This window comes from Dama dama, chromosome 1 (genome assembly GCF_033118175.1).
Source record: "Dama dama isolate Ldn47 chromosome 1, ASM3311817v1, whole genome shotgun sequence".
In the NCBI taxonomy this organism is placed as follows: domain Eukaryota; kingdom Metazoa; phylum Chordata; class Mammalia; order Artiodactyla; family Cervidae; genus Dama; species Dama dama.
Genome location: NC_083681.1, coordinates 63,019,990 through 63,044,516, shown reverse-complemented (window position 1 = coordinate 63,044,516; position 24,527 = coordinate 63,019,990). Strand labels below are relative to the sequence as shown.

Below are 24,527 nucleotides of genomic sequence, written 5' to 3'. Positions count from 1 at the left end.
CTTCAAAGAATGCTGATCACTTCAGGTAAACTCAGAAAAGTTTTAGGAGACCCACAAGCACTGAAAAACCTGATAGAAAGAAGGGGGAGATTGATTTCCCCAGAAAGGAAAAATCCCTCAGTAAGTCAGGATGAATTAGAATTCTCCTGTGTAAATAATAGGAGTATCTTTTAACTTTGGTACCAGTTCCTGAAATGCAGCTCTAATTCCAAGGCCTGCGTGTGAGGTCCTTGTTTCTGTAGGGAGACAGTTCCTCTGCCTCACCTGGAAGCCCATGTTGATTCATTGCTAATGTAGAAAGCCCCCAATGAGGCCCCCAGAGAGAACAGCCATTCATTCCACAAATATTAGCACCAGTTATCTACAAACACAGAGACCTACTTCTTAACCCTGATCATCTGTCTCTTGGACTGCCACGATAAAAAGTATAATTTCCCAATGAGATAATAAAGGCAGTATTATGTGTAGAGTAAGTATTTAGAGTAGCAGTTAGAAGCTTTGAGCTCAGATCTCTGTCCTGCCAGCAGTAAGTTCTTCCTGCCTGTGTTTTTTTATTGACAGAATGGGTATATTGGATGGTAGAGGTGGAGAGAAGGGAAGAGGGAAGTAGAGTGAAATTGAAATTTTTTTTCCAGCTCTCTAATCCTATTGTTTCCTACCTAAATGGTTAAACTTTCATTTTAATTGTTTTCTAACATTATTGAAGTATAATTGACAAATAAAAACTGTATATATTTAAAGTGTGAAATGATTCAGTTCAGTCACTCAGTCATAGCCACTCTTTGCGACCCCATGAATCGCAGCACGACAGGCCTCCCTGTCCATCACCAACTCCCGGAGTTTACTCAAACTCATGTCCATCGAGTCAGTGATGCCATCCAGCCATCTCATCCTCTGTCGTCCCCTTCTCCTCCTGCCCCCAATCCTTCCCAGCATCAGGGTCTTTTCCAGTGAGTCAACCCTTCGCATGAGGTGGCCAAAGTATTAGAGTTTCAGCTTCAGCATCAGTCCTTCTAGTGAATACCCAGGACTGATCTCCTTTAGGATGGACTGGTTGAATCTCCTTGCAGTCCAAGGGACTCTCAAGAGTCTTCTCCAACACCGCAGTTCAAAAGCATCAGTTCTTCGGCACTCAGCTTTCTTTATAGTGCAACTCTCACATCCATACATGACCACTGGAAAAACCATAGCCTTGACTAGACAGACCTTTCTTGGCAAAGTAATGTCTCTGCTTTTTAATATGCCGTCTAGGTTGGTCATAACTTTCCTTCCAAGGAGTAAGCATCTTTTAATTTCATGGCTGCAATCACCATCTGCAGTGATTACCACAGTCTAATTAATACATTCACCCCGTCCCATTATTACCTTTTTGTGTATGATGAGAACACTTAAGATCTATTCTCTTAAGCAAGTTTTGAATAGACAATCTAATATTATTAACTCCCTGGTAAAGAACCTGCCTGCAATGCAGGAGACCCCAGTTTGATTCCTGGGTTGGGAAGGTCCCCTGGAGAAGGGGTGGGCTACCCACTTTAGTATTCATGGGCTTCCCTGGTGGCTCAGATGGTAAAGAGTCTGCCTGCAATATGGGAGACCTAGGTTCAGTCCCTGGGTTGTGAAGATCCCTTGGAGGAAGGCATGGCAACCCACTCCTGTATTCTTGCCTGGAGAATCCCCATGGGCAGAGGAGCCTGGCGGGCTACAGTCCATGGGTCGCAAAGAGTTGGATAAGACTGAGCAACTAACCACATTATTTAACTACAGTCACCATGCTGTACATTAGATCCCCAGAATTTACTCATCTTATAATGAACTGTTACACTTAAAAACAGTTAATGTAAACAGTAAGGCACATCTATTAGAAGGGCCAGGATGTAAAACACCAACCACAGCAGATCCCAGTGAGGGTGTGGAGCTCCTAGAGCTCTCGTTCAATGCTGGTGGGAATGTAAATTGGTACAGACTGTTTGGCGGTTCCTTAAAAAACAAAACGTACCCTCACCATAGATTCAACAATTGCATTCCTTGATTTCATTACCCAAATGAGTTGAAAAGTTAGGTCCATACAAAAAACCTGCACATGGATGTTTATAGCAGCTTTATTCATAATTGCCCAAACTTGGAAGCAACCAAGATGCCCCTTTGTAGGTGAATGGATAAATAAATGGTGGTACCTCCGGAGAATGGAGAAATGAGGTATCAATCCATGAAAAGACATGAAGGAAACTGCATATTGCTGAGTGAAAGAAGTCACTTTGGCAAGGCTAAGTACAGTTATCATTCCAACGACATATTTCGGAAAAGGCAAACTAAGGAGATAATCAAAAGGACAGTGACTGCCAGGGGTTAAGTGGGGAGGAGGGGCGCATGAACAGGTGGAGCACAGGATTTTTAGGGCAACCAGTATGATACTATAGTGATGGATACACATCATATGTTTTGTCAAACCCCATAGAATATACAACACCCAGAGGGAACCTAAATGTAAATTATGGACTTTGGATGATCATGATGACATCAGTTGCAACACATGGAGGTGTTGGAGATGTTAATAGTGAGGGAGGTTGTTTAGGGTCGTGGCTGGGGGTGTCAGAGGGCTATATAGGAACTCTGCTCAATTTTGCTGTGAATCTAAAACTCTAAAATACAATTTTTTTTTTTTAAGGATGATGTGAATCTTAAGTAATAATTTCCTTCTTCTCATGAACATATGTCCCAAAACTTCAGCTAGACATGTGGTAGCAGCAGTTCTTGAAATATAGATACTCAGACCTTACAGTAAGGCAGATACTAACGGAGCATCTAAATCCCCGTCCAGCTCTGACATCAGCCTTGGAGAGGCAGAGTACACATTGTCATAAACATGAGTCAGAGGCCAAGCGTACGTTGGAGAAATTATTTAACCACATTTCACACCCCCAGACTGTGAAATGGGAATACTTATCTCCCAGGGTCAGTAGGGCAGTTAGAGGAGAAATGTGTATGATAGTGCTATGCAGATGCCATCTAGAAGAGAGACAGATGGGTATTAATTCAGCCACTGTTTACTGGCATCCTGGCTAGGTCCTGGAAGAATAAACCGTGTACTTGGAGTCTGGCAGAGCTTCTGATGACAGTGTCAAGCAATCATTGCTGAAATGGCCTTTCAAATAAGGGACATACTTAAGGGTCCCTAAGTCAATTGGGGACTATTCCTTGGTAAAAGCAGACTTGAACCAAATCTTCAAAAAGGGCAGAGAGGCTGTGCCCAGATAGAGAACCTTCAACATTCCAGTGACTGATGTAATCCACTTTTATTCAGGTCATTCTGATAGTGGCTTTGGTGAGAAGCTCACCCTTGTAAGGTTGTTATGCAGATAAGGTCATTCAAGTAAAATGCTTGGCTCACTGCAGGACAGGTGAAAGTGAAGTTGCTCAGTCATGTCTGACTCTTTGCGACCCCATGGACTAATGTAGCCCACCAGGCTCCTCCGTCCATGGGATTCTCCAGGCAAGAATACTGGAGTGGGTTACCATTTCCTTCTCCAGGGGATCTTCCCAACCCAGGGATCGAACCCAGGTCTCCCGCATTGCAGGCAGACGCTTTAACCTCTGAGCCACCAGGATAAGTAGTATGTGATTAATTGGTAGCAGTTATTAATAAATGACTAATTTATTAATGAATAATTAGGACAGAATTAATCTGCCCTCCTCAAGCTGTTAGGCTTCCCAAATTAATATTCTGGTGGCTTTAATGCCTTCCTAGTTCCAGTGTCTGATTATTATTACGTAAGGCAGTAACTTGTCCTATTCAACAGTATTTTTAGTACAGTTTTAGAAGCAGCCTCTTAAATGCTTATGACCCAAACAAGCAGAGTCACTGAAACACTTGTTCTGGCCTCTTCCACTTGACCAAACTTCATTAAAATCCAGGCCAGCACCTCATCTCTGAAGGGGAGTACAGAACAATTATAACCTGCAGTTATTAACTTAGGGGTTTTTGTTCTGAGCTGTGAGTGCAGTTGGATAAATTAGTTACAAGCCTTACATAAAAAAATAGGCATCTGTATTTTTTATCTTTCCAACACAGAAGAAAAGAAAGGGATGCCAGGGCAAGCACCAGCCTTCTATCGATATGTCTGTGTGTCCCTAGCATCTAGCACATACTGTAACTTTTGAAGAGGAAAATCTAAGATAATTCTTCTCTCTCAACACTTTTTTTTTCCCCACTTAACATAGTTTATCTAATTATATATGCCAGTATAAGATACTTGGCATATATACTTTTGGCCTTTATTTTCCTTTGTTGTGCAAAAATTAGAACCACAACTACATATTCTTTTGGAAAGTTTTTCCTGTGTTACTGAATAGTCTAATGATCTTTAAAGGAAGTTAAAATATTTTGGAAATAAATTCATCCAGTGACTTTATTTTAAATCTCAATCCACATATAAATATAATAAATATATAAATGAAAGATAGTCTTCTGTGAAGGTAACACTGTTAAATTCCTTGGGAATTCTTCCCAGAGAAAATTAATGTATTTAGCCCCACACATATGATTTATACAAGTGGACCACATTCTACATATTGCTCTGCATCTAGGCTTTTTTCTCTTGAGATGGAATTCACATATCTCAGTTCCAAAGTTCAATTTAAAGTGTATAATTCAGTGGTCTTTAGTATATTCACAAGTCTGTATAACTATCACCACTGTCTAATTTCATAACATTGTTATGGTCCCAAAAGGAAGCCCCATACCTGTTAGCAGTCACTGCCCATTCCTCCTTCCCACACACCCTAGCAGCTACTAATCTACCTTCTGTCTCCATGGATTTGCTTGTTCTGAATATTAACTGAACCATAAAATGTTGTGGTCCTCTGTGACCGGCTCCTATCACCGAGCATGCGGTTCTTAAGATTCACCCGTGTTATTGGATGTATCACAGTACCTTTTTCCTTTTTATGGCCAAATAATATTCCATTAGGTGGATATACCACATTTTATTTATCCATTTATCAGTTAATGGACATCTGGGTTGTTTCCACTTTTTAGCTGTTTTGAATAATGCTGCTATGATCATTGGTATATAAGCCTTTGTGTGAACATAGTTTTCAGTTCTCTTGGGTGATGTATTTACCTAGAAGTAGAATTACTAGGTCATATGGAAGCTATTTTTAACCTTTTGAGGAAATACTAGACTTTTCCGAGATACCTGCACCATTTTACCTTTCCACAAGCAATATATGAGGGTTCTAATATTCCATGACACTAATTATTTTCCAGTTTCTTGATTACACCCACCTAGTTGGTATGAATTGATGTTCATTGTGGTTTTGATTTGTATTTTCTTAATGACTAATGATATTGAGCATCTTTTCATGCACTTATTGGTCATTTGTATATCTTTGAAGTATCTATATCCTTTGCCCATTTTTTAATAGGGTTGTCTTTTTATTGTTCAGTTGTCTTTCACTCTTCTCAGATGTGTCATTTATCAACATTTTCTTCCTTTTGTGGGTTTTGTCTTTAATTTTTTAAAGTGTTCCTTATTTGAAGCACTAAAGTTTTTAATTTTGATGAAGTCCAATTTATCTATTTTTTCTGCATTTTTTTTTTAAAGAAACTAAAACTTCCCATGTCAACACACATAGTCCTGTGACATTCCTTATCTGCATGGAACTTTGTTGTGGGGAACCTCTACCATAATTTATTCAGATGCTTTTTTTTTGTTAACAGGCTGTCTTTTAGTTTCTTGCTGCTACAGATAGTGCAGTGACCATTCTTGAGCATGTATCTTAACCCTTTTTTCAAGTCATTCAGAGAGGAAAGCCTAGAAGTGGGATTGCCAAATCAAAGAGGGCATTTAAAAATCTTGGTAAATCTCGAACATTAATATGATTGCCTGTTGCCTCCTATGCACACACAGCTGTTCTGGCTCTGCTGAGACTCTGGCTTTATGGAGAGATTCCATTCAGAGCTGGCTCCTGTATCTTTTTAGCCAGATAGGAGAATTCAAAGACAAGTATAGAGCTTTACCTGCTTGATTGCTTACCCTTGTATGTGTGTGTTTTCCCACAGTGCCACTAAAATTTTACCACCAGTGTTGGAGGTATCAAGATTGCAATTTTGAGTTCATTGCAAGAACCTTTGGGGAGAAGCAGCTCCAGTATCACTGCTGCCAGAAGAACCTGTGTAACAAAAGTGACAGGACGAGTATATCCGAGAAGACACCACTGCTGGTCACTCTGTTGCTAGTGGCAGTCTGCCACTTTTATCTCTAAATCTATGCCAGGAGGGCTTCTCCTAAATGTCCTGTTTCTATATATTCCTTCCTTCATGTGATGCTATGTTCCAAAGGCTTTTTGTTTTCCAACTGGATCCTGTTGGGAAAGACTAAAACTAGCTTGAGCAACTTGAATAATAGAGGAACTCAGAAAGACTCTGAAGACCAGTCCTGTTGGCAGAGAAGACCTGTTTGAGTTGAAAAAAGTTAAGAGTGAACCGCATGTAATTTGAGTGAGTTGACATGCTTCTTACTCTGCACTTCGTGGGGCCAGCTTTGCAGGGACAGCTTGAGTAGCTACTCTGCAATCCTTAGACATTTCCCTCTGGTTCCTTGGATGTAATTAGCGTGATCAGTACTTTCTTGGAGTAGCTGGGGCAAGGGTCTCCTTTTCAACAGTCTCTCTCAGAAGGAATGCTTTATGCTCGCCTTTCATGGCGCCTGTATTCAGGTAGGCATGATGCATCTTTCAGATGTGGGCTGTCAGTCAGGGACAATGAAATTCTTAAAGAAGAGTAGTGGGAATGACTGTTGTATTCTCAGCTGCCTGGGAAGGAGGTAAGCTTTCCAGATGGCAGAGCATGGAAACACAAGGTTTGTCTTTCAAGAGGTACCAGTGGCTCAAATCTGTTTTCCTCTGTCCCTCAATTTTATATTGGCTTTGCTGTCTTTCGCTAGAAAAACTCAGTAGCATAAATGAACAGCATGTTATAACTCTCCCTTCCACTGCCTACCTTTTCTATTGACATGGTAGGCTGTCTTGGCTTTGTCACACACAGTTAAAAACTAAACATTTGAATATTCTGTGTTACATATGACTTGCAGTTATTAAGTATGCTTATTTTAACTGTTACTGGTAGGAACACTCTTCATGTGTGTATGTATAATGAGTGACTGGAACAGGAGGGGCCTTTGGGGTTAGGATTTGAAAGTTGCAAACGTCATCATGAACAGTAGCAGGCCTGCAGGGATGTGTTTACCTGCCGACACACAGCCAGTAGGCTCCTAGCTGAGTCAGCACAGATTGTGTAAAATACATTTGTAAGGGCTATTAGCATCATCACAAATGCTGAGGCTTTCAGAAGCATTATCAGTTTGCTAAAAAGTGCCCACCTTTTCAGGAGGACAAAATTTTGCCTTTTTTCTTGTGGGTACTGGTGAATAAGATTCAGTAGACTTAATGACATTTGTATGCTTACAATCTTGGCTGTATGTAACAGCATAGCTTGACTTTAAAAGATAAAGGTGAAATTTCTTAATTTTTTTTTTAAATCTTTGTTTTTGTGATGTGCTGGACAGACTGAAATGAATCCTGCCTTTTTTCTGAAAATAAAATCTCATCAAATGCATGAGTGTGGTTATTGGCCCAAAAGGATAGCAACATATGCAACACGTCCAATGGTAGCAACTGAAAGAAGAGATCTTAGTACCAGGTTTCTCCTGTAGTTGCTATTACTTGGACATGAAGACAGAGGCTTCCTCATCCCAGCCTAGCATTACTTTGGTGCTTTGTGTTCCTTGCTGATTCGGTGCTTTTCCTTACATCTTTAATATTCTTTTCGAAGACAGTGCAACTCGGTGTGACTCTTTCCTCGATAGGACTTTTTCTGCCTGAGGAAGTACTGACCATTCCACAGCAAAGCAGCTCATTTCATATAGTGCCTTTTAGTTCTAAGGAACAAGAACAAACTTTGACAGACTTAGGCAGGAAATGAATTTTGGGGAACTTTGAAGAGGAATCCAACCAGACTGAAAAAAGCCAGGAATTGGGGGAATTCCCTGGTGGTCTAGTGGTTAGGATTCAGCACTTTGACTGTCGTGGCCCAAGTTCAGTCCCAGGTTGGGGAACTGAGACCCTGCACACCATACAGTGTGGCCAAAAATAATTTTTTTTTAATTAAGAAAAAAGCCAGGCCTCCAACTAATAAAAAAAGAAAAAAAAAAAAAAAAAAAAAGCCAGGAGTTGGGAAGTTCCAGAATTCTCTTTCTAGATTTAGATGCCAGGGTGAGACTGTCTGCTTGCTCTCCTGGGTCTTGTGCCCACTGTGGGCCAGAGTGCATTGAGAAGGGGGTCATTCTCTAAAGCAGAATCTGCTAAAAGGGAGCTAGGGAGAGGACTGCTGGGACTCAGAATCAGCAGGGGTTGTATAGTCTTAAAGTTTTGAGGTTTCTTTCTGCAGATAGTTGCTATGACTCATGCCGTAGGCTGTGTTGGATGTCTGGACCCAAAGGCAAGAATACAGGGACTTCCCTGGTGGTTCAGTGGTTAAGGCTCTACACTTTCAATGCAGGTTCCATCCCTGTTCATGGAACTAAGATCCCACGTGCTATGTGGTACAACACCCCACCCTTCGCCAACAGGCAATACTACAGAGGCCAGATGAGTTGGAGAGTCACTAGTCTTGGGTTCATTATTGGGTGGTGATAACCCCACTGGGGGCTTCCCTTGTGACTCAGATGGTAAAGAATCTGTCTGCAATGCAGGAGACCCAGGTTCGATACCTGGTGCGGGAAGATCCCCTGGAGAAGACTGTGGAGAAGGGAGCTTCCTTTCCGTGATCAGCCTCCCCGGGGCTGGCTGCTCTTCCCACCCTTGCTGCTGTGGGCCACACGCAGATTGGTCAACCCCTGCATGCTGACCCTGTACGTGAGCACTGTTGGCTTCTTACGGTGCTGTGACCAGAAGTGGAACTCAGCATAACGCATAAACTCTACTAGGGTAGATAAATGGGACCTGGCTCTAAATTTTTGAACAGGGAGCATACTGGGTGACAACTTGAGGGCTTACTGTGTGCCAGGCACTAGTCTAGGCACTGTATGTATATGAGTTCATTTTTCTCAGTAACTGTGCATCGTATTGGGGCTTCCCAGGTGGCACTAGCGGTAAAGAACCTGCCTCCCAATGCAGGAGATGCAGGATGCAGATTCTATCCCTGGGTCTGGAAGATCCCCCGGAGGAGGAGAGCATGGCAGCACACTCCAGTATTCCTGCCTGGAGAATCCCATGGACAGAGGAGCCTGGTGAACTACAGTCTGTAGGGTCACAGAGAGTCGGACAGGATTGAAGCGACTTAGCACAACACGTGCATAGTACTGTCTGTACCCAAACCCATCAGAGTGTTTATCAACTACCGTCCTTGTCCATTTCACTGAATGGGGCGGTGGGGCCCGGGGCACTCAGCCTGGAGGTGGGCAGCCGCTGGCAGTTGATTGAGCTGCTCAGTGATGTCTGGGCTGGGATATTTGTGCTAATTTGGGTCTTTCCCTCCTGATCATAAAATGACTGCAGAAGTTCCAGCATTGCATCTGGGTTCAAGGCAGGAAGACAAGATGAGGAGAAAATTTCAGTTGTTTCTGTCCCTCTTATTGGGAAAGTAAAACCCTTCTCAGAAAGCTCTCAGGTATGTGTTCTGACTGGAACTGTGTCTCATGGCTGTCCCTAGCTTCAAAGGGGCTGGCAGAATTTCCAGTCTTTGTAAGGGATGCCAGCGATGGAAAGGGTTAGAAACAGTCATCGAGAATAGCCAGCCAATAGTATTTACCACCCCAGTGGCCACACTGAACAGGCTGTTGATTTCTTCCCCTTAACCTGGACCCCCAAAATTACCCTGGTGTCTGCATCTTCTAAACCTAAATCTTAAGCTTTTAATTCCATGAGCTATCTCATGTCCCTCTGTGTAAACCCTCAGTACCAACCTCTGTTGCTTGTGAACAGAAAATTCTGACGACCTACCCTACAACTGTAACCATCAGTATAACATGAAAACACACCAGTGGACAGCAAGTGTTAGTGACATCATTTCACCCAGGGTTGCACCACTGGTTCATGCTGGTTGATGGGACTCAGACTTGGGTCTCACCTTCCAAGCCCCTGCATTCTCCATGCCAGCCAATCTACCTCCCAGGGTTTGGTTTATTAAAAACTGTACTAACACTGAGACTACAGGGGAACATATCCAACCAAGAGAAACAAGAAAAATGGCTAGGCTGCAGTTTTAAGAAACTTTCTTGAAATAGTGAGTGTTGGGGGAAGGGAGGTGGGAATGCCTCCCCCCACCCCCGAGGTTCAGACCAACACAATGGTTAATTCAAATAAGTAATAAAGAAAAGACTGTTCCATGGTTCCCAGAATAGCTGGGCCCTTGAACCGTGATACAAACAACTTCCAGTTAGAGCCAGCCCCCTGCCAAGAAGAGGATGGGAAGCCAGAGGCCAGGAAGGTGACCTTGCCTGAGGGCTGAGGCAACTGCCGGGAGGCTGTCAGAGGGAGTGGGCCCTGGAGTCAGCCTGCCTGTGTGGAACACCAGCTCTGATGCTAACCAGCCACAGGACCTCAGGTAAGTAACTGAGCCTTGTATGCCTCAGTTTCCACATCTGGAAAATGGGGACAATGACGCCTACTTCTAGGGGCTGTTAGATAAAGTGAGTGATGACAAGTACCTGGTACACAGTAGCCTCTCTTTATATGTTTACTACCATAGGGACGACTTCCCTATAGCTCAAACGGTAAAGAATCTTGCCTGCAATGCAGGAGACCAGGGTTCGATCCCTGGGTTGGGAAGTTCCTTTGGAGAAGGGAATGGCAATCCACTCCAGTATTCTTGCCTGGAAAATTCCATGGACAGAGAAGCCTGGCGGGTCACATGGGGTCACAAAGAGTCGGACACGACTGAGCAACTAACACATACACCATAGGGGCAGAGTAAAGGGACAAAGTAGATGACTAAATAGTTAACTCCAACAGGGATCTTAAGTACAAAGTACGGAAGACTCCTGTAAGTTAATGGTCACTCAAGAAAGCAGGCTTGCTTAAGAAAGCAAGCAAGCAGGCTTTGCCTAGCAACAAAACCACACAGACTTGCTTGGCAACAAAACTGTGCCTCAGAAGCATGAGACATGCCCCCAGACAATAAAATGATGGTGGAATAAGACCTACATCATACCCATCAAAATCAAGTTAATGATTCTCGAGAAGGGGCTTTTTCTGCATGTACTAAGAGCAGAAATAAAGAAGAAAGGTGGGGGCTTCCTTGGTGGTTCAGTAGCTAAGACTATGCACTCCCAATGCAGGGGGCCTGGGTTCAATCCCTAGTCAGGGAACTAGATCCCACATGCCACAACTAAGAGTTCACATGCCGCAACTAAAGATACGACATGCCACAACTAAGACCCAGTGTGGCCAAAATAGGAAGAAAAAAAATACATATATATATATATATACACACACACACACACATATATAGGAGAAAGGTGACATTTTACTGAAACTTGACGATTTACCATACTTTAGTATATGTTACCACCTGTTTCTCATTTCTGTAGTGCCATTGGGCTTCCCTGGTGGCTCAGATGGTAAAAAATCCGCCTGCAATGCAGGAGACCTGGACTCAATCCCTGGGTTGGGAAGATCCCCTGGAAGAGGGCATGACAATCCCTTGCAGTATTCTCCATGCCTGGAGCATCCCATGGACAGAGGAGCCTGGCAGGCTACAGTCCATGGTGTTGCAAAGAGTTGGACACGACTGAGCAACTGAACTGAACTGAATCTATCACTCTGCCTCTCACTGAATTATTTCTGCACCAAGATGGGAGAACCTATGCTGCACTACGTCCTGAAATGCATTCTGTGGTTTCACTATCAGTGTCTTCAGCAGGACAACAAGGAATCCGCTTCTAGGGTGTAGGGCTTTTCAAGCTGGCTGCTGCTGCTGAGTCACTCAGTTGTGTCGGACTCTTTGCAACCCCATGGGCTGTAGCCCGCCAGGCTCCTGTGTCCATGGGGATTCTCCAGGCAAGAATACTGGAGTGGGTTGTCATGCCCTCCTCCAGGGGAGCTTCTGAACCCAGGGATCGAACCCAGTTCTCCCACATTGCAGGCAGATTCTTTACCGTCTGAGCCACCAGGGAAGCCCTCTCAACCTGGAGGGGGTCTGATTTTCAAGGAGGGACCCCTCCTGATCCAATTTTCTCATCAATTTACCAGGAACTCCTGGTGAACGAAGGAATCCATGTGGAAGTGAATGCTAATCAGTCACACCTCCTTGAGCACCAGAGATGTGTCCCTGGTACTGCTTATACATATTTTCATCAAATACATCAACCTTGTGAAGCAGATACTGTCTTCACTTTACAGGTCAGAAGACGGAGGGTCAGGGACCTAGCATGATTTTCCCGGAGACACAAAGAGTCCTGATTCAAGCATTGACTCTTGTCTCAGTCTGTTCAGGCAGCTATATAAAAAAAATACCATAGGTTGGGTGGCTTAGACAACAAACATTTGTATCTCACAGTTCTGGGGGCTGGCAAGTCCCAAATAACAGCTCCAGTGTACTTGGTATCTGGTGAGACGCCACTTCCTGGTTCACTGGCAGTGGTCCTCTGTGTCCTCACGTGGTGGAAGGGAAAGAGATCTCTCTTATTCTCAGGGCACTCATCCCACGTATGAGGGCTGTGTCTTCAGGACATAACCACTTCCTAATACCCTCCCACTGGGAGTCAGGGTTTCATATGAGTTTGCTGCTGCTGCTAAGTCGCTTCACTCATGTCCGACTCTGCAACCCCATAGACAGCAGCCCACCAGGCTACCCCGTCCCTGGGATTCTCCAGGCAAGAACACTGAAGTGGGTTGCCATTTCCTTCTCCAATGCATGAAAGTGAAAAGTGAAAGTGAAGTCGCTCAGTCGTGTCCGATTCTTAGTGACCCCATGGACTGCAGCCTACCAGGCTCCTCCATCCATGGGATTTTCCAGGCAAGAGTACTGGAGTGGGTTGCCATTGCTTTCTCCATCATATGAATTTCGGTGGACACAAACATTCTCTCTATAACAACTCTGTCATATTCCAAGCCACTGTATTTCCCTAAAAAGCCATCCAGAGCAAAGGCAGGCATGGAAAATCCTGATGTATCCCTCAAGAGGCAGAGACCCTAGAGATGGTGTGCTGGCCGGCAGTGTATCTAGATGTAGAGCTAGAGTGATGGAGGGAAAGTGTACTCCCAGGGGAAGTCTTCTGTACCATCTTCAGCAGTCCCACGACTGAGGAAGCCAGGCAGACAGCACCCCAGGACTGCCTGGCTGGAGAGGGATGTGGCAATGGAAAATTTACAAACTCCAACTGCAGCGAGGCAAACTAGGTGAATAGAGTTTAAATCAGTGTTGGGAGCAACTTCCATCTTGATGTCTTATGAAGAGTGACACTCCTGGCCCCTCTCCTCTAGAGAGTGGAGAAAGGACAGCCCTGCTTAGAGAGTTCAGAGAAAGGATCAGGTTGGTTCTTGGCAGTCTCTTCACTGTGTCCATGAAGGCCCTTTCTCTGAACACAAAGCCTGTGGTTTTCCCACAGGGCCTTGAGCTGGTGGGTGAGGTCAATTGAGAGGTGCAGTATGAGTAAGCCTAGCTGGCTGCCAGACCTCTAACCATGTCTTCCAACTGAACTTCATCAGCAAAGAAGGCCTCACATATGTCTTGGTTCCAAATGCAAACAGGGGGCAGGGGTGTTAGAATTGAGTCCCTCAAGCCCAATAGGATAGCACTAAATGGGGATTGGTGGGGAGAGGCAGGTTATACAACAGCTTTGGACTCCAGGAGAGAAAAGTTCTGTTTAAAATGAACATAAGCCTGCTTTATCTGTTCTTTAGCAACTTGAATTTCCCAGACCTTTATTTCCAGAGATTATCTATAGGCGTTTTTCTTAAAAACCATGGTTTATTATGGCTCCATTTGGACTTCACCTCCAAACTCAGGTTTATCTCAAGTGTTTGCTCATTGTGGCACCTGAGTTTTCTCCTGGTGTGCTTGTTACAGGAAACAACCTCTTTTTAAACCCATTATCTAAAACAATGGTGTTATGATTAAGCCATCCAGTATCAAATCTTATCTTGGAGCTAAGAAAAAACATCTGGTAGCTTTTCCTCTTTGAAAGGAGAAATACACATAAAAACATCTGATTATATTACATCATTTAATAAAATTTAATGCAAAGTCTCTTTCCATTCTAAGGATCTTTAGCATGTAACAATAAGAGCTAAGATAGGTACTATGCCCAGGTACTTAGATTGTCTCATTTAATCTTGCCAACCCAAGCAAGTAGGTACCATTATGATTCTTGCTGTATAGATGAAAAACTGAGGTTCGGAAAGGTTCACTCACACAGCCAAATACACGGTGGATTCAGAGCTTGGTCCCAGGGCTGAGTCTCAGACCCTGGCTCCTACCATTACTACGATTCTGTAGAGGTGGGGAAAAAACCTCCTCTGCTACTTTAGGTTCAGTAGCTGGGTCATGAGAATTAAAGCAGCAAAAGACAAATGAATAGGAGAAAAGATTCATTATGCATGCACATGTGGGCCTTACACAACAGTAGTGAAAACCCAAAGAAGTGTTTAGGTTTGAGAGCTCGTAAACCATCTCAACAAAGGGTGATAAACTGTGAACAAGACAAAGTGAAAGGGGTTTGGGTTTTCAGGAATTTTCATTTCTAGGTAAATTGTAGGAAGGTCAATATTGGATTGGACAAAAAGTTGATTCAAGTTTTTTAGTAAGATCTTACAGAAAAACTCCAAACGACCTTTTTGGCCAACCCAATAAATGGGGGAAGCTTATGGAAGATAAAGGTTGTTTGGTAAGGCCCTGTTATGCAAACTCAAGTTAGGGCCATTTCCAGTGATAAGAGTTGTCTCTCTATTCTGGTGTGGGAGAGGGGGTTGGGGACACCTTCACAAAGGGAAATTTATTTTATCTTTACAAAGGAAATTTTGTAACCTTTAAAAGGGGAAATTTATGCCCTGCTTTTAGGCAGAAAAGGAGAGGACAGAGTAACTCCTGTATCTGCTTTTTCTCAATTAACTTCAACTTAAAATAATTCTTATGCCAAAGTGGTGTATCTTGTGGTGGTATATTCTGATCTCCTTCAGTTCCCACAATACATAACACTATTTTAAAAGTGCCCAAATATTTATTGAATCCTATTATATGCCCTGGTGGCTCAGTTCATAAAGAATCTGCCTGAAATGCAGGGGACCTGGGTTCGATCCCTGAGTTGGGAAGATCCCCTGGAGAAGGAAATGGCAACCCACTCCAGTACTCTTGCCTGGAAAATCCCACGGACAGAGGAGCCTGGCGAGCTACAGTCCATGGGGTCACAAGAGTCGGATACAACTTGGTGACTAAACCACTCCACCACCACCATTATATGCCCAGCATTATAGGATCCTTGGGCGAGATCCTCGCCCTCAAGAAGCTTACAAGTGAGTATGGGAAGAAAAAGCTTCTTAGTTTCAGACAAGCCCCTCAATGGGAACTGCTCTTATATTTGGACAGAATACATACATTTACAAGTTCTTCACACACACTATTGTCTTCCATCTGATCATCAGAAACAACCCTATGAGGCCACCTGGTTCTTTTATTTTGCAGAAAACCATCTTAGAAGTCCAGCAACTCACCAGTCCAGGACATCTGACTCTGCTTTGCTGCTACACACACATACACACACACAGTATTTGCTAGTGGACCTGGATCTGACTCAGATCTTAACTGACCAGCAGACTAAACTGGCCCCCATTCATCTTTGTTCATTCACCTCAGTATCATTAGGCAGAGGTTTTCAAGGAAATTTACTCTCCTTCCGTCTATGGCTAATGCAGGCTACTATTTAAATGATCTGGGCATGTCCTTGGGCAGTATATCCAAATCACCTTAAAAAAAAACTGAGCTGTTTGAGGGTTGCTCTTCAGAATTTCCTTTTGGTGGTTCGTTGACTGCCTTTTAGCTCCTGATAAGCAATGTTTGGAAGAAAATTAAACTGCACTTCACTAAAGACACCTAGGTCAGATCTATTACAAATCCATAAAAGGCTCTCTCTCTCCTTTTTTCCCCCAGAATTGTCCACAACACTGGGAAATTTGGTGAAAACTTGGGTTGGTTCTAACAGCCATTCCCATCAACCTGCTTCTTCTGTTATAGAGAATGAAAAGTCAGATACTTGTTTCCCCAGACTTCTCTGCAAGGAGGGGTGGTAAGCAAAGTCTGCTGATGCAGGGGGCAAGTTTCTAGGATTTTTTTTTTTTTTTTCTCCCTATAAGAGGAGAGGGGCTTCCCAGGTGGCACAGTGGGAAAGAATCTACCTGCCAAGGCAAGAGAGGCAAATTCAATCCCTGGGTGGGGAAGATGCCCTGGCTAGGAATGGCAACCCACTCCAGTATTCTTCCCTGGAAAATTCCGTGGACAGAGGGGTCTGGTGGGCTACAGTCTATGGGGTCGCAAAGAGTCTGACACGACTGAACACGCCCGCACACACGCAGACACAAACACGAAAGGGCAGGAAGACTGAAGAAGGTTTCCTCTCGGAGTTCTGACCAGCTCGCGGCTTCCTGCTTTTGGATGCGGTTATAGTGGGATGAGAGAGCAGGAGTCAGGGGTGCAATAACGCGAGTGAGGCTTGTGAAATTCAGGGGTGTTAGTGGGAGTCTTGGGGCGGGACCTGGCCGGGGTCTGGAGGACGTGGAGGTGCTGTCGTCGAGGACGCTGGGTGATCGCCGATAGGAGATGAGCGGCACAACAGAACGGATGCGCCCGACTCCCCATTCACTCTACTAGGGTGGCCTTTCTCACTCCTGGGGGCGTCGGCGGGCCACATTCTGGGGCGTGGCCAGCCGGACTTGAAAACCCCGACTGTTTGGGGGCGGGGCCGCTCCCTCGGGGCGTGGCCTGTGGAACCTCGGAATCCCGGCGACTCGGGGCCGGGGCTCGCGTCTCCCGGCGCGGGGTTCCTCCCACGCAGCTTCCCATTCAAACGATGCCGAAGGGGCGGCGCGGCAGCCAGAGCCCCACGATGAGCCAGCGACCGGCTCCGCCCCTCTACTTCCCATCCCTCTACGACCGCGGCATCTCCTCGTCGCCGCTCAGCGACTTCAACATCTGGAAGAAGCTCTTCGTGCCGCTGAAGGCTGGAGGGGCGCCGGCGGGAGGGGCGCCGGCGGCGGGGGGCCGGTCCCTGCCCCAGGCGCCCTCGGCCGCAGCGCCCCCGCCGCCACCAGGCCTGGGTCCCCCTAGTGAGCGCCCTTGTCTCCCGCCCTGGCCCTCCGGCCTGGCCTCCATCCCCTACGAGCCTCTGCGCTTCTTTTACTCTCCACCGCCGGGGCCCGAGGCAGCGGCCTCCCCGCTGGTTCCCGGCCCCACGACCTCCCGGCTAGCCTCTGCCTCCCACCCCGAGGAACTGTGTGAGCTGGAGATCCGGATTAAGGAGCTGGAGCTGCTCACCATAACTGGGGACGGCTTCGACTCCCAGCGCTGTGCGTGACCCCGGCGCCTTAGCCTGCCTTGGCTCCCTCTTTGGCTCCGTGGCCCCTGAGCCCCTCACCCGCAATGTGGCCTTTAGGCTCAGACTCCAGTTCCCAGGAACCCCAGATCCCAAACCAATTACCCGCCCCTCCCCGGAACCCAGACACTCCATCCTGGATTTCAACCAATTTCTTCCTCCACCGTAAATCTGGACCCTTTTGCCTCAAGTTCCGACTCCCCCCGCCCTGAGCCCTGATGTTACTCTGAGCTCTGTACCTGGTCCATCAGAACCCCCAGGTTGAACTTTAAGTCTCCTGAACAGTAGTACAACCACCCTGGGGGGGGGGGTCCACCCCCACAGACAACCCCTGTTTCTAGAGGCCTGACTCAGGTTTATCTTAAACTGGGGTCCTCAGTGGAGGGAGGGGGAGTAGGTGAGGGTCATTTGATCTCTAGGGAGAGGTGCAAGACCCAGAAGGCTGAGGATGCTCACCGAGGGCCTTTGGGATCTTCCATTTCTCAATGCTGGACGGTCACCTCCTATGACACCTCTGGCTGCCCTCTCACCAGGGTCCTGGCCTCTGTCATCTGATCTAAGGTCTAAAGTCTTAAGCAGACCAGGGCAGAATTCCTCTAGTGTGCAAACTGACTGAGTCTTCTCTGTTCCACAGTAAAGTTGTTAAATCCAGTTTTACTGCCAGAAGGACCAGATTGCACTGTGGAATATTCAGGAGCCATAGGCTGTTCAACAGACTTTGTCTTTGCCAACACCTGGTCTGGCTAAGGCTAGCTCTTGACCACTGGAGGAGGGCAGATGGTTCTAGAAAGACGATCCCCATTATTGTGAAATAGACTACATGTTTAGGTATATGTGGCCATGGGAATGATCCCCCATTCATCAGGCACTCTGTGATGTCCCCTTCCCCACTTCCTCAAGAAGAAAACTAGAATACTTGGACTTTCTAAGTCCTGGATTTCTCAACCACGTATTTCTCCACTTGGATGTGTTTTGGTTCTTAGGGGTTTTTCCCCCCTCACCCATCTTGGGTCTGAATAGGTTTGGGACTCATGTGGGGAAGCACACGATTGCTTCCCCAAAGCTAGCTTTGAAAGTGTTAGAAAAAAGCCCTTCTCGCTCCTACATCTAAGTTTGTTTTGGTCTTCTGCAGATAAATTCTTGAAGGCGCTGAAGGATGAAAAGTTACAAGGCCTGAAGACCAGGCAGCCTGGGAAGAAGTCGGCCTCTCTCTCCTGAGGAGCTGCGCACCAGAGCCTGGCAGCCACCTCCTTAGGCGTTAGTGCTTAGATAATGTGTCCCGTTTGTTGTCATTTCAAAGATCGTTATTTTCTGTTCTGTATTTACTGCTGTTCTCGTTGCTCCCAGCACGTGCTCCACATACAGTGCCCACTTGCATGGTAAATCTCATGGTCTCTCTCCTGTCTGTGCCACTGCTGGGGGGAGTGCTCTCATAGGGGCTGGAGGCTGCTGCCCAGCCAGCATTCAGGGGCTTCCAAAACCAGGGGAGGAGGGGATCCCCAACACTGTCAAGTCAGGGGGATTGGAAAAAGCCAAGGGTAACACATATTTGGTTCTGTTGCCATGTCCCTACTCGGAAAGGCTCTTTGAGGACTGGAACAAGGGGTTAGTTTGGTTTCAAACAGCTTTAGTCCTTGGAAATGTTTTATAATTTTTAAATGCTTTTTGGAGCACAAAACTCTTTGTTAATCTGATGAAAGGCATGGTCCTTCCTAAACATTCATATAGTCAAATATTTGAGTGCTTATTATGTGTTAGGCACCCTCCTGGGCTCTTGGGGTTGGGGGTGGGGATACAGACAGCAAATATTGTTAGTAAATCATAATATGGTATCAGAAGATGACAGGCTAAGGGGAAAACAAAAAGTAGGGATGAGGATGGTCAGGAGGGTGGGAGGAAAGCAGGGTTTCTTGAAGAGAGAACATGTAAACAGTGATTGATGGAGATTAAGGGCAATAGCCAGGAGACACCCTAGGGGAGCATTTCAGGGTGAAGGGCAGGTGCAAAGGCTGAAAGTGGGAGCATGCTGGGAGGTTTGAGGGTCAGCAGAGAGCGCAGACGGCTGGAGCAGGAGTAAGGGGAGGGAGGAAGGGATGAGGGCAGAGAGGGTCCATTTGCATGGAACCTTACAGACATGGTAAGGACCTGGGGATTTTACTGAGTGCGATGGAAAGTAGAGAGTTTTCAGCTGATGAGTAACAGGTTCTGATTTGTGCTATGTTGAGAACAGAGTAAGGAAGGATGAAGAGAAAACAGGAGGTTGTTGGAATTGTTGAGCTAAGTGAGAAGCAATGGTGCAGTGTTCCTGCCCTTTCCCCCTTGCTGGGTCCCCTGCTGTCAGGCACTGCCCCTGTGGCGAGGAGGAGCCAGGACCTTGTGGCACAAGCACACGAAGGATAACATAGCTGATAGAACACATCTTTGATCTAGAACAAATCTTCCAGGGCCTTCCCTGGTGGTTAAGACTCCATGCTGCCAATGCAGAGGAGATGGGTTTGATCCCTGGTTGGGGAACTAAGATCCTGCATGCCACACAGTGCCGCCTAAAAAACAAAACCTAAATCTTTAAGTATAACGTTTGGGTGCTTAGCTTCTCGATCCCCTTGTGCCTTCACTATGCCAGCAGCCTAGATCGTAGCTGAAGAATCTGTGAAGTCTAGGCTTCTTTCAGAGGAGAATGGAAAAGAGTAGCTAGTGAGCTAGGCTTCCCTGGTGGCTCAGAGGTAAAGAACCCACCTGCCAATGCAGGGGATGTGGGTTCGATTCCTGGGTCGGAAAGATCCCCTGGAGAAGGAAATGGCAACCCACCCTAGTATTCTCGCCTTGAGAATCCCATGGACAGAGGAGCTTGGCCGGCTACAGTCCATGGGGTTGCAAAAGAGTTGGATGCAACTTATCTACTAAACAACAACAGCTGGTAAGCCAGGTGTTTTCAAAGACATATGAAGTAGGAGGGAGAAGCGGAGGGGGTCTGACAAATAGCATTGATTGGTCAAGGAGAGCCTAAGTATTTGCTCCTGGATTTAGCAACACGATTTCGTATTGCTTTTTTGCAGTTTCGCTTGAGCATAAGGGGTTGATGCCTGACTGCAGGTGTTTGAGAATGGGAGGAGAGGAATTAGAGACACGAAGTGTAGATGCCTTTATAGGAAGTTTAGCTTCAGATAGAGCTGAGATAGAAACAACGGGCAGGGCAAGCAGGGTCGAGATAAGAGTTTTTTAAGAAAGGAGAAATGACCATGCATTTGTCTGATGGAGAATGACCCCATAGAGGGAGAAAAACTGACAAAGTAGAAGAGGTCTCTGCCTGACGCACAGCAAGCCAAATGCTGAGACGCCAATGTTTGCAGCAAAAAGAGGTCTTATTTGTGAGACAACTGGAGGAGAGGCTGAAAGAACAAGTCATAAGTCTGCCCCCAAAAGGCAAGGGGCTGGGGTATTTATGGGGTTACGAATAAAGATGATGCAGGTCAGCTGGAGGCGTGGGGAATGTGGGGATGTGATTGGGAAAAGATGCAGGAATTGTCCTCCTGTGCAGGCGTAACTCAGCTACGCGCCTCTGCACGTTCTGAGCGTGGAGGTTTGGGCCCTCTGATGTCAAAAGGTTCCTGAGTGGACCCTGGTGCAGTCCCAGTTAGAGGGTCAGTGGTCCTATCCAATCTTAACCCATTCAGATAGAATTAGCCTCCACGTTTCTGGGCAATAACTCAGGCAAACATCTTACTGTTTAGGCTTCATGCTGCTAGGAGGACATGCAAGTCTTAAAACAACCTTGATTAGTGAAGACAGGTGAAATGGATTTAACCTGTGGCTTCAGAGAGAGGAGGAATTGCTGGAATGGTGTCCTTGAGTGGATGAGAGGGGTCAGGTCTAGTTTATAGTAGGATTGGCTTTGGATGGAAGCAGAGATGGTTTATTCTTAATGTGCTTAGTTGCCCAATCATGTCCGACTCTTTGCGACCCCATGGACTGGAGCCCACCAGGCTCCTCTGTCCATGGGGATTCACCAGGCAAAAGTACTGGAATGAGTTGTCATGCCCTCCTCCAGGGGATCTTCTCAACCCAGGGATTGAACCCAGGTCTCCCACATTGCAGGTGGATTCTTTACCACTGAGCCACCAGGGAAGCCCTGGGTTTTCAATAGATTGGCTCTGGATGGAAGCAGAGATGGTTTATCCTTAATAGCAGGAGGTTATCACTTGATGATGATAGATGGGTGGTGGGAGCCCCAGAGGCTACAAACACTTGGCCCAGAGTTTGTGCAGCAACCACCAGCTTGAGGACACAAATGTGCATGTCTGTGAGGCCCAGCTGGAGACCCTGGGCATGGGTACCAGGAGCCAGGCAGAGGCTGGCCAGCCACAGAGCTGCTGCCTGACCGCGGGGGTGTTTCAGCCACTGCTGCCCACAGCCAGGAGCGTGGGCCCAATGTCAGGCCAAAGCCCCCAGGTTCTAAACCTTAGCAACAAATTTCAGTGTTTCCAAAACCCAGTATAGGGTGAGCAAAGTCTGGACAGCCCCCCAGAATTCACAACTGTGGGAGTTCACAACCCCAGGATTCACAACCCCTGGGAGTCCTCCCACCCTAGGCATTCCAGGTCCTGTCTCCCCTCTCTAGGAGGAAGCTAGATTCCCACTACCCCAGGCTGGTTGATGCAAGAGAAGCTCCCTTGTTCTAGAAAACTTCAGGCTGGCAAGTCCAGTGGGGGGAGCTGGAGACTCTTAATGAGAGTCAGGAAAACTCAGCAGCAAGCTCAAGGAGGGCAGAGCTGCCCGGCGGGGGGTTGGGGGGGGGGCAATTTCCCATTTCTTCCCCAGAGCCTCCATTGCCCCCCACCCCCATCCATCCAGACTCATAAAACTGGCCACTGATTGAGTGCATCCTGGGCACTGCGGGAGGCAGTTGACATGAACAGTCTACTTCTTAGTAGTACCGGGACTCCGTGCTCTCACTGTTCGGGGCACGGGTCCAATCCTTGGTCAGGGAACTAAGGTCCAGAAAACCCCGTGGCGTGGCAAAAAATAATAATTCTTACTAGCAACTTGTGATATAGGAACCATTCTTGGCATGTTTTACAAATGAGGGGACAGAGACTCTGAAAGGTGGAGTGACTTACTCCCTCCTCCACCCCTGGGCACAGGGCTAGGGAATGGCAGAGTGAGGACTGGAAGTCAGGCTTGTCAAGGTTCTCCCAGGCCCTCCTGCAGTGTAAAAGGGCACAGACATAGGGGAAGCCCTAGTGAGTCACCAGGAGGAAGCATTAGGTTCAATACCGGGAGGATGTAGTTTGGGAGTGGGCTGAGTTGTCTCCCACAGTTGTCCCCCAAGGGAGAATGGAGTTGACAGTCTTCTGGTATCACAGTCAAGGTCTCTGGAGTGCCCACACTCAGCCCCGGTACTTGTCCCTTCATCCAATGGCTTTGGTCACAAGTCCTGTTATCAGGATAGTGTAGGAGGCAGGTCCTATGATTCTCAGTCCATCCTAAATGGAATGGAATGGAAGAGGCTGTATACCAAAAGAAGGATGCTTGGCAATTGAAAACAAGATAAGGGTCCAGGTGAAGCAAACACCATATGCATGGAATAGTAGATAAATGCAGTGGCATGCTGGAGCCAGTTGGGACAGCTCATGAAAGCCAATGGTTAAATTTTGAGGAATTTTGTAAGCTGGTTGTTAAATACAGCCATTGTTAAAAATTAACTTGTATCAACTTACAATTAAACAGTATTTAAAATGAAGGTAATAAATATTCAAAATTCAGCACTCCCTAATTATTTTGCTCCATTTTACAATTACCCATGTTCTTAAAGTTATTTATGGCTCTTGTGTCTGTATAGTGGAAATACTATATAACAGTGTACTAATGTTACATTCCTTCTGAGTAATGTCTGTGTTGATGTTTTGAAACCGGCCACAGTGAGAGTATTTACACTATGGAAATTGGCAAATGTACAAATCAGGGTTGTTCTTATCCTCTCTACCCTTTCCAACCTCCATAAAAAGTTGGTTGTTAAACATTTACTGACCCACCACCAGATAAACAGGAAAAATCATTGATAGCTGAGCTAGAAGGAAAGCTGCTTTGGAGCATTCAGAGTCAGGCTGAGGTTATGACTGAAGCTCCCTGCTGCTTCTGGCTTGTCTGCCCACTTAGTCACCCACATGGAAGAGGTAGGAAAGAAGACCCTGGTCATACCTGCTCGTGAAGACAGGCTTTTTTTTTTTTGGCTGCTGGACTTGCAGGATCTTAGTTCCCCTGAATCAGGGATCCAACCTGTGCCCCCTGCAGTGGAAGCATGGAGTCTCAACCAGTGATGATGCAAGGCCCAGGGAATGTCCTGGACTTCAGCCAATCAGATTAGCAGCTTGTACTCTCAGGGCATCAGCTTAGAGAGTGAGCAGAGGAAACAGCCTCTGGGTGGGGGACTGACATTCATCCTCTCCAGTGGTAACTTGTTTGAGCTAGATGGAACAGCAAATCTGACAGAGGGTGAAACCAGATATTTGCATCATGACTGCTCCAGCAACGGATCGTTAGTCCTGAGAAAAGCAGAGATTTCAAGTGTGATGGGAAAACCTCCCACCCCCTCATCCAAATAACCTGTGCCCTTCGCTATAGCCAAAGGATTCAGGCAGGATCCAGTGCCTATAGGGGCCTGGCTTCTTGGAGCAGGAGGAAGACAGACGTCATCACTGCGTTAAAAGTTTCCCTCTCACTGGAGGTGAAGGCTGTACTGGTGCCTCATGCACACTGGCCTTTTCTTTTCAATGGCATCTTGAGCCTGTCACCACCCAGATATGTGACCTTGGGAGTGTTACTCAACCTCTCTGAGCCTGTCTTGTCATCTGGGAGATGGAGACATGTTCTCATGGGTGGGAGAAAACAATGAAGATGATAGAGGGGAAATTTTTCTCAGATGAGAGTCATAATTACCATAGTCAT

General features: G+C 46.2%; 2 protein-coding genes across 5 annotated transcripts in view; both read left to right on the top strand.

The window, feature by feature from the left end:
• Positions 1 to 7,613, top strand: part of CD59 (CD59 molecule (CD59 blood group)) — a 34,569-nt gene extending 26,956 nt beyond the window's left edge. The window contains exon 4 of the mRNA XM_061151679.1: positions 6,062 to 7,613. Within this exon, the coding sequence (XP_061007662.1) occupies positions 6,062 to 6,264 (203 nt within the window). The 3' untranslated portion in view covers positions 6,265 to 7,613. The remainder of the gene's footprint in view (positions 1 to 6,061) is intronic.
• Positions 7,614 to 10,540: 2,927 nt separating this feature from the next.
• C1H11orf91 (chromosome 1 C11orf91 homolog) lies at positions 10,541 to 23,323 on the top strand. 4 transcript variants are annotated; one of them, XR_009694195.1, is made up of 3 exons: positions 15,323 to 15,510; positions 16,145 to 16,280; positions 18,715 to 23,323. XR_009694195.1 is itself a non-coding variant. In XM_061151651.1 (2 exons), exons 1-2 carry the CDS (start codon positions 17,061 to 17,063, stop codon positions 18,798 to 18,800), a joined length of 582 nt encoding a protein of 193 aa, XP_061007634.1. In that variant the 5' UTR covers positions 16,291 to 17,060; the 3' UTR covers positions 18,801 to 23,323. The 4 variants fall into 4 exon arrangements, 1 of the variants encoding a protein (XP_061007634.1); XR_009694196.1 differs by having other exon boundaries at positions 15,680 to 16,280; XR_009694197.1 differs by lacking the exons at positions 15,323 to 15,510; positions 16,145 to 16,280 and adding an exon at positions 10,541 to 10,603.
• Positions 23,324 to 24,527: the final 1,204 nt, after the last annotated feature.

Coding starts and splice junctions, on each gene's coding strand:
- C1H11orf91 (XM_061151651.1), top strand. CDS start 17,061: ATGCCGAAGGGGCGGCGCGGCAGCCAGAGCCCCACGATGAGCCAGCGA. Junction 17,557..18,714: donor CGGCTTCGACTCCCAGCGCT/GTGCGTGACCCC, acceptor GGTCTTCTGCAG/ATAAATTCTTGAAGGCGCTG.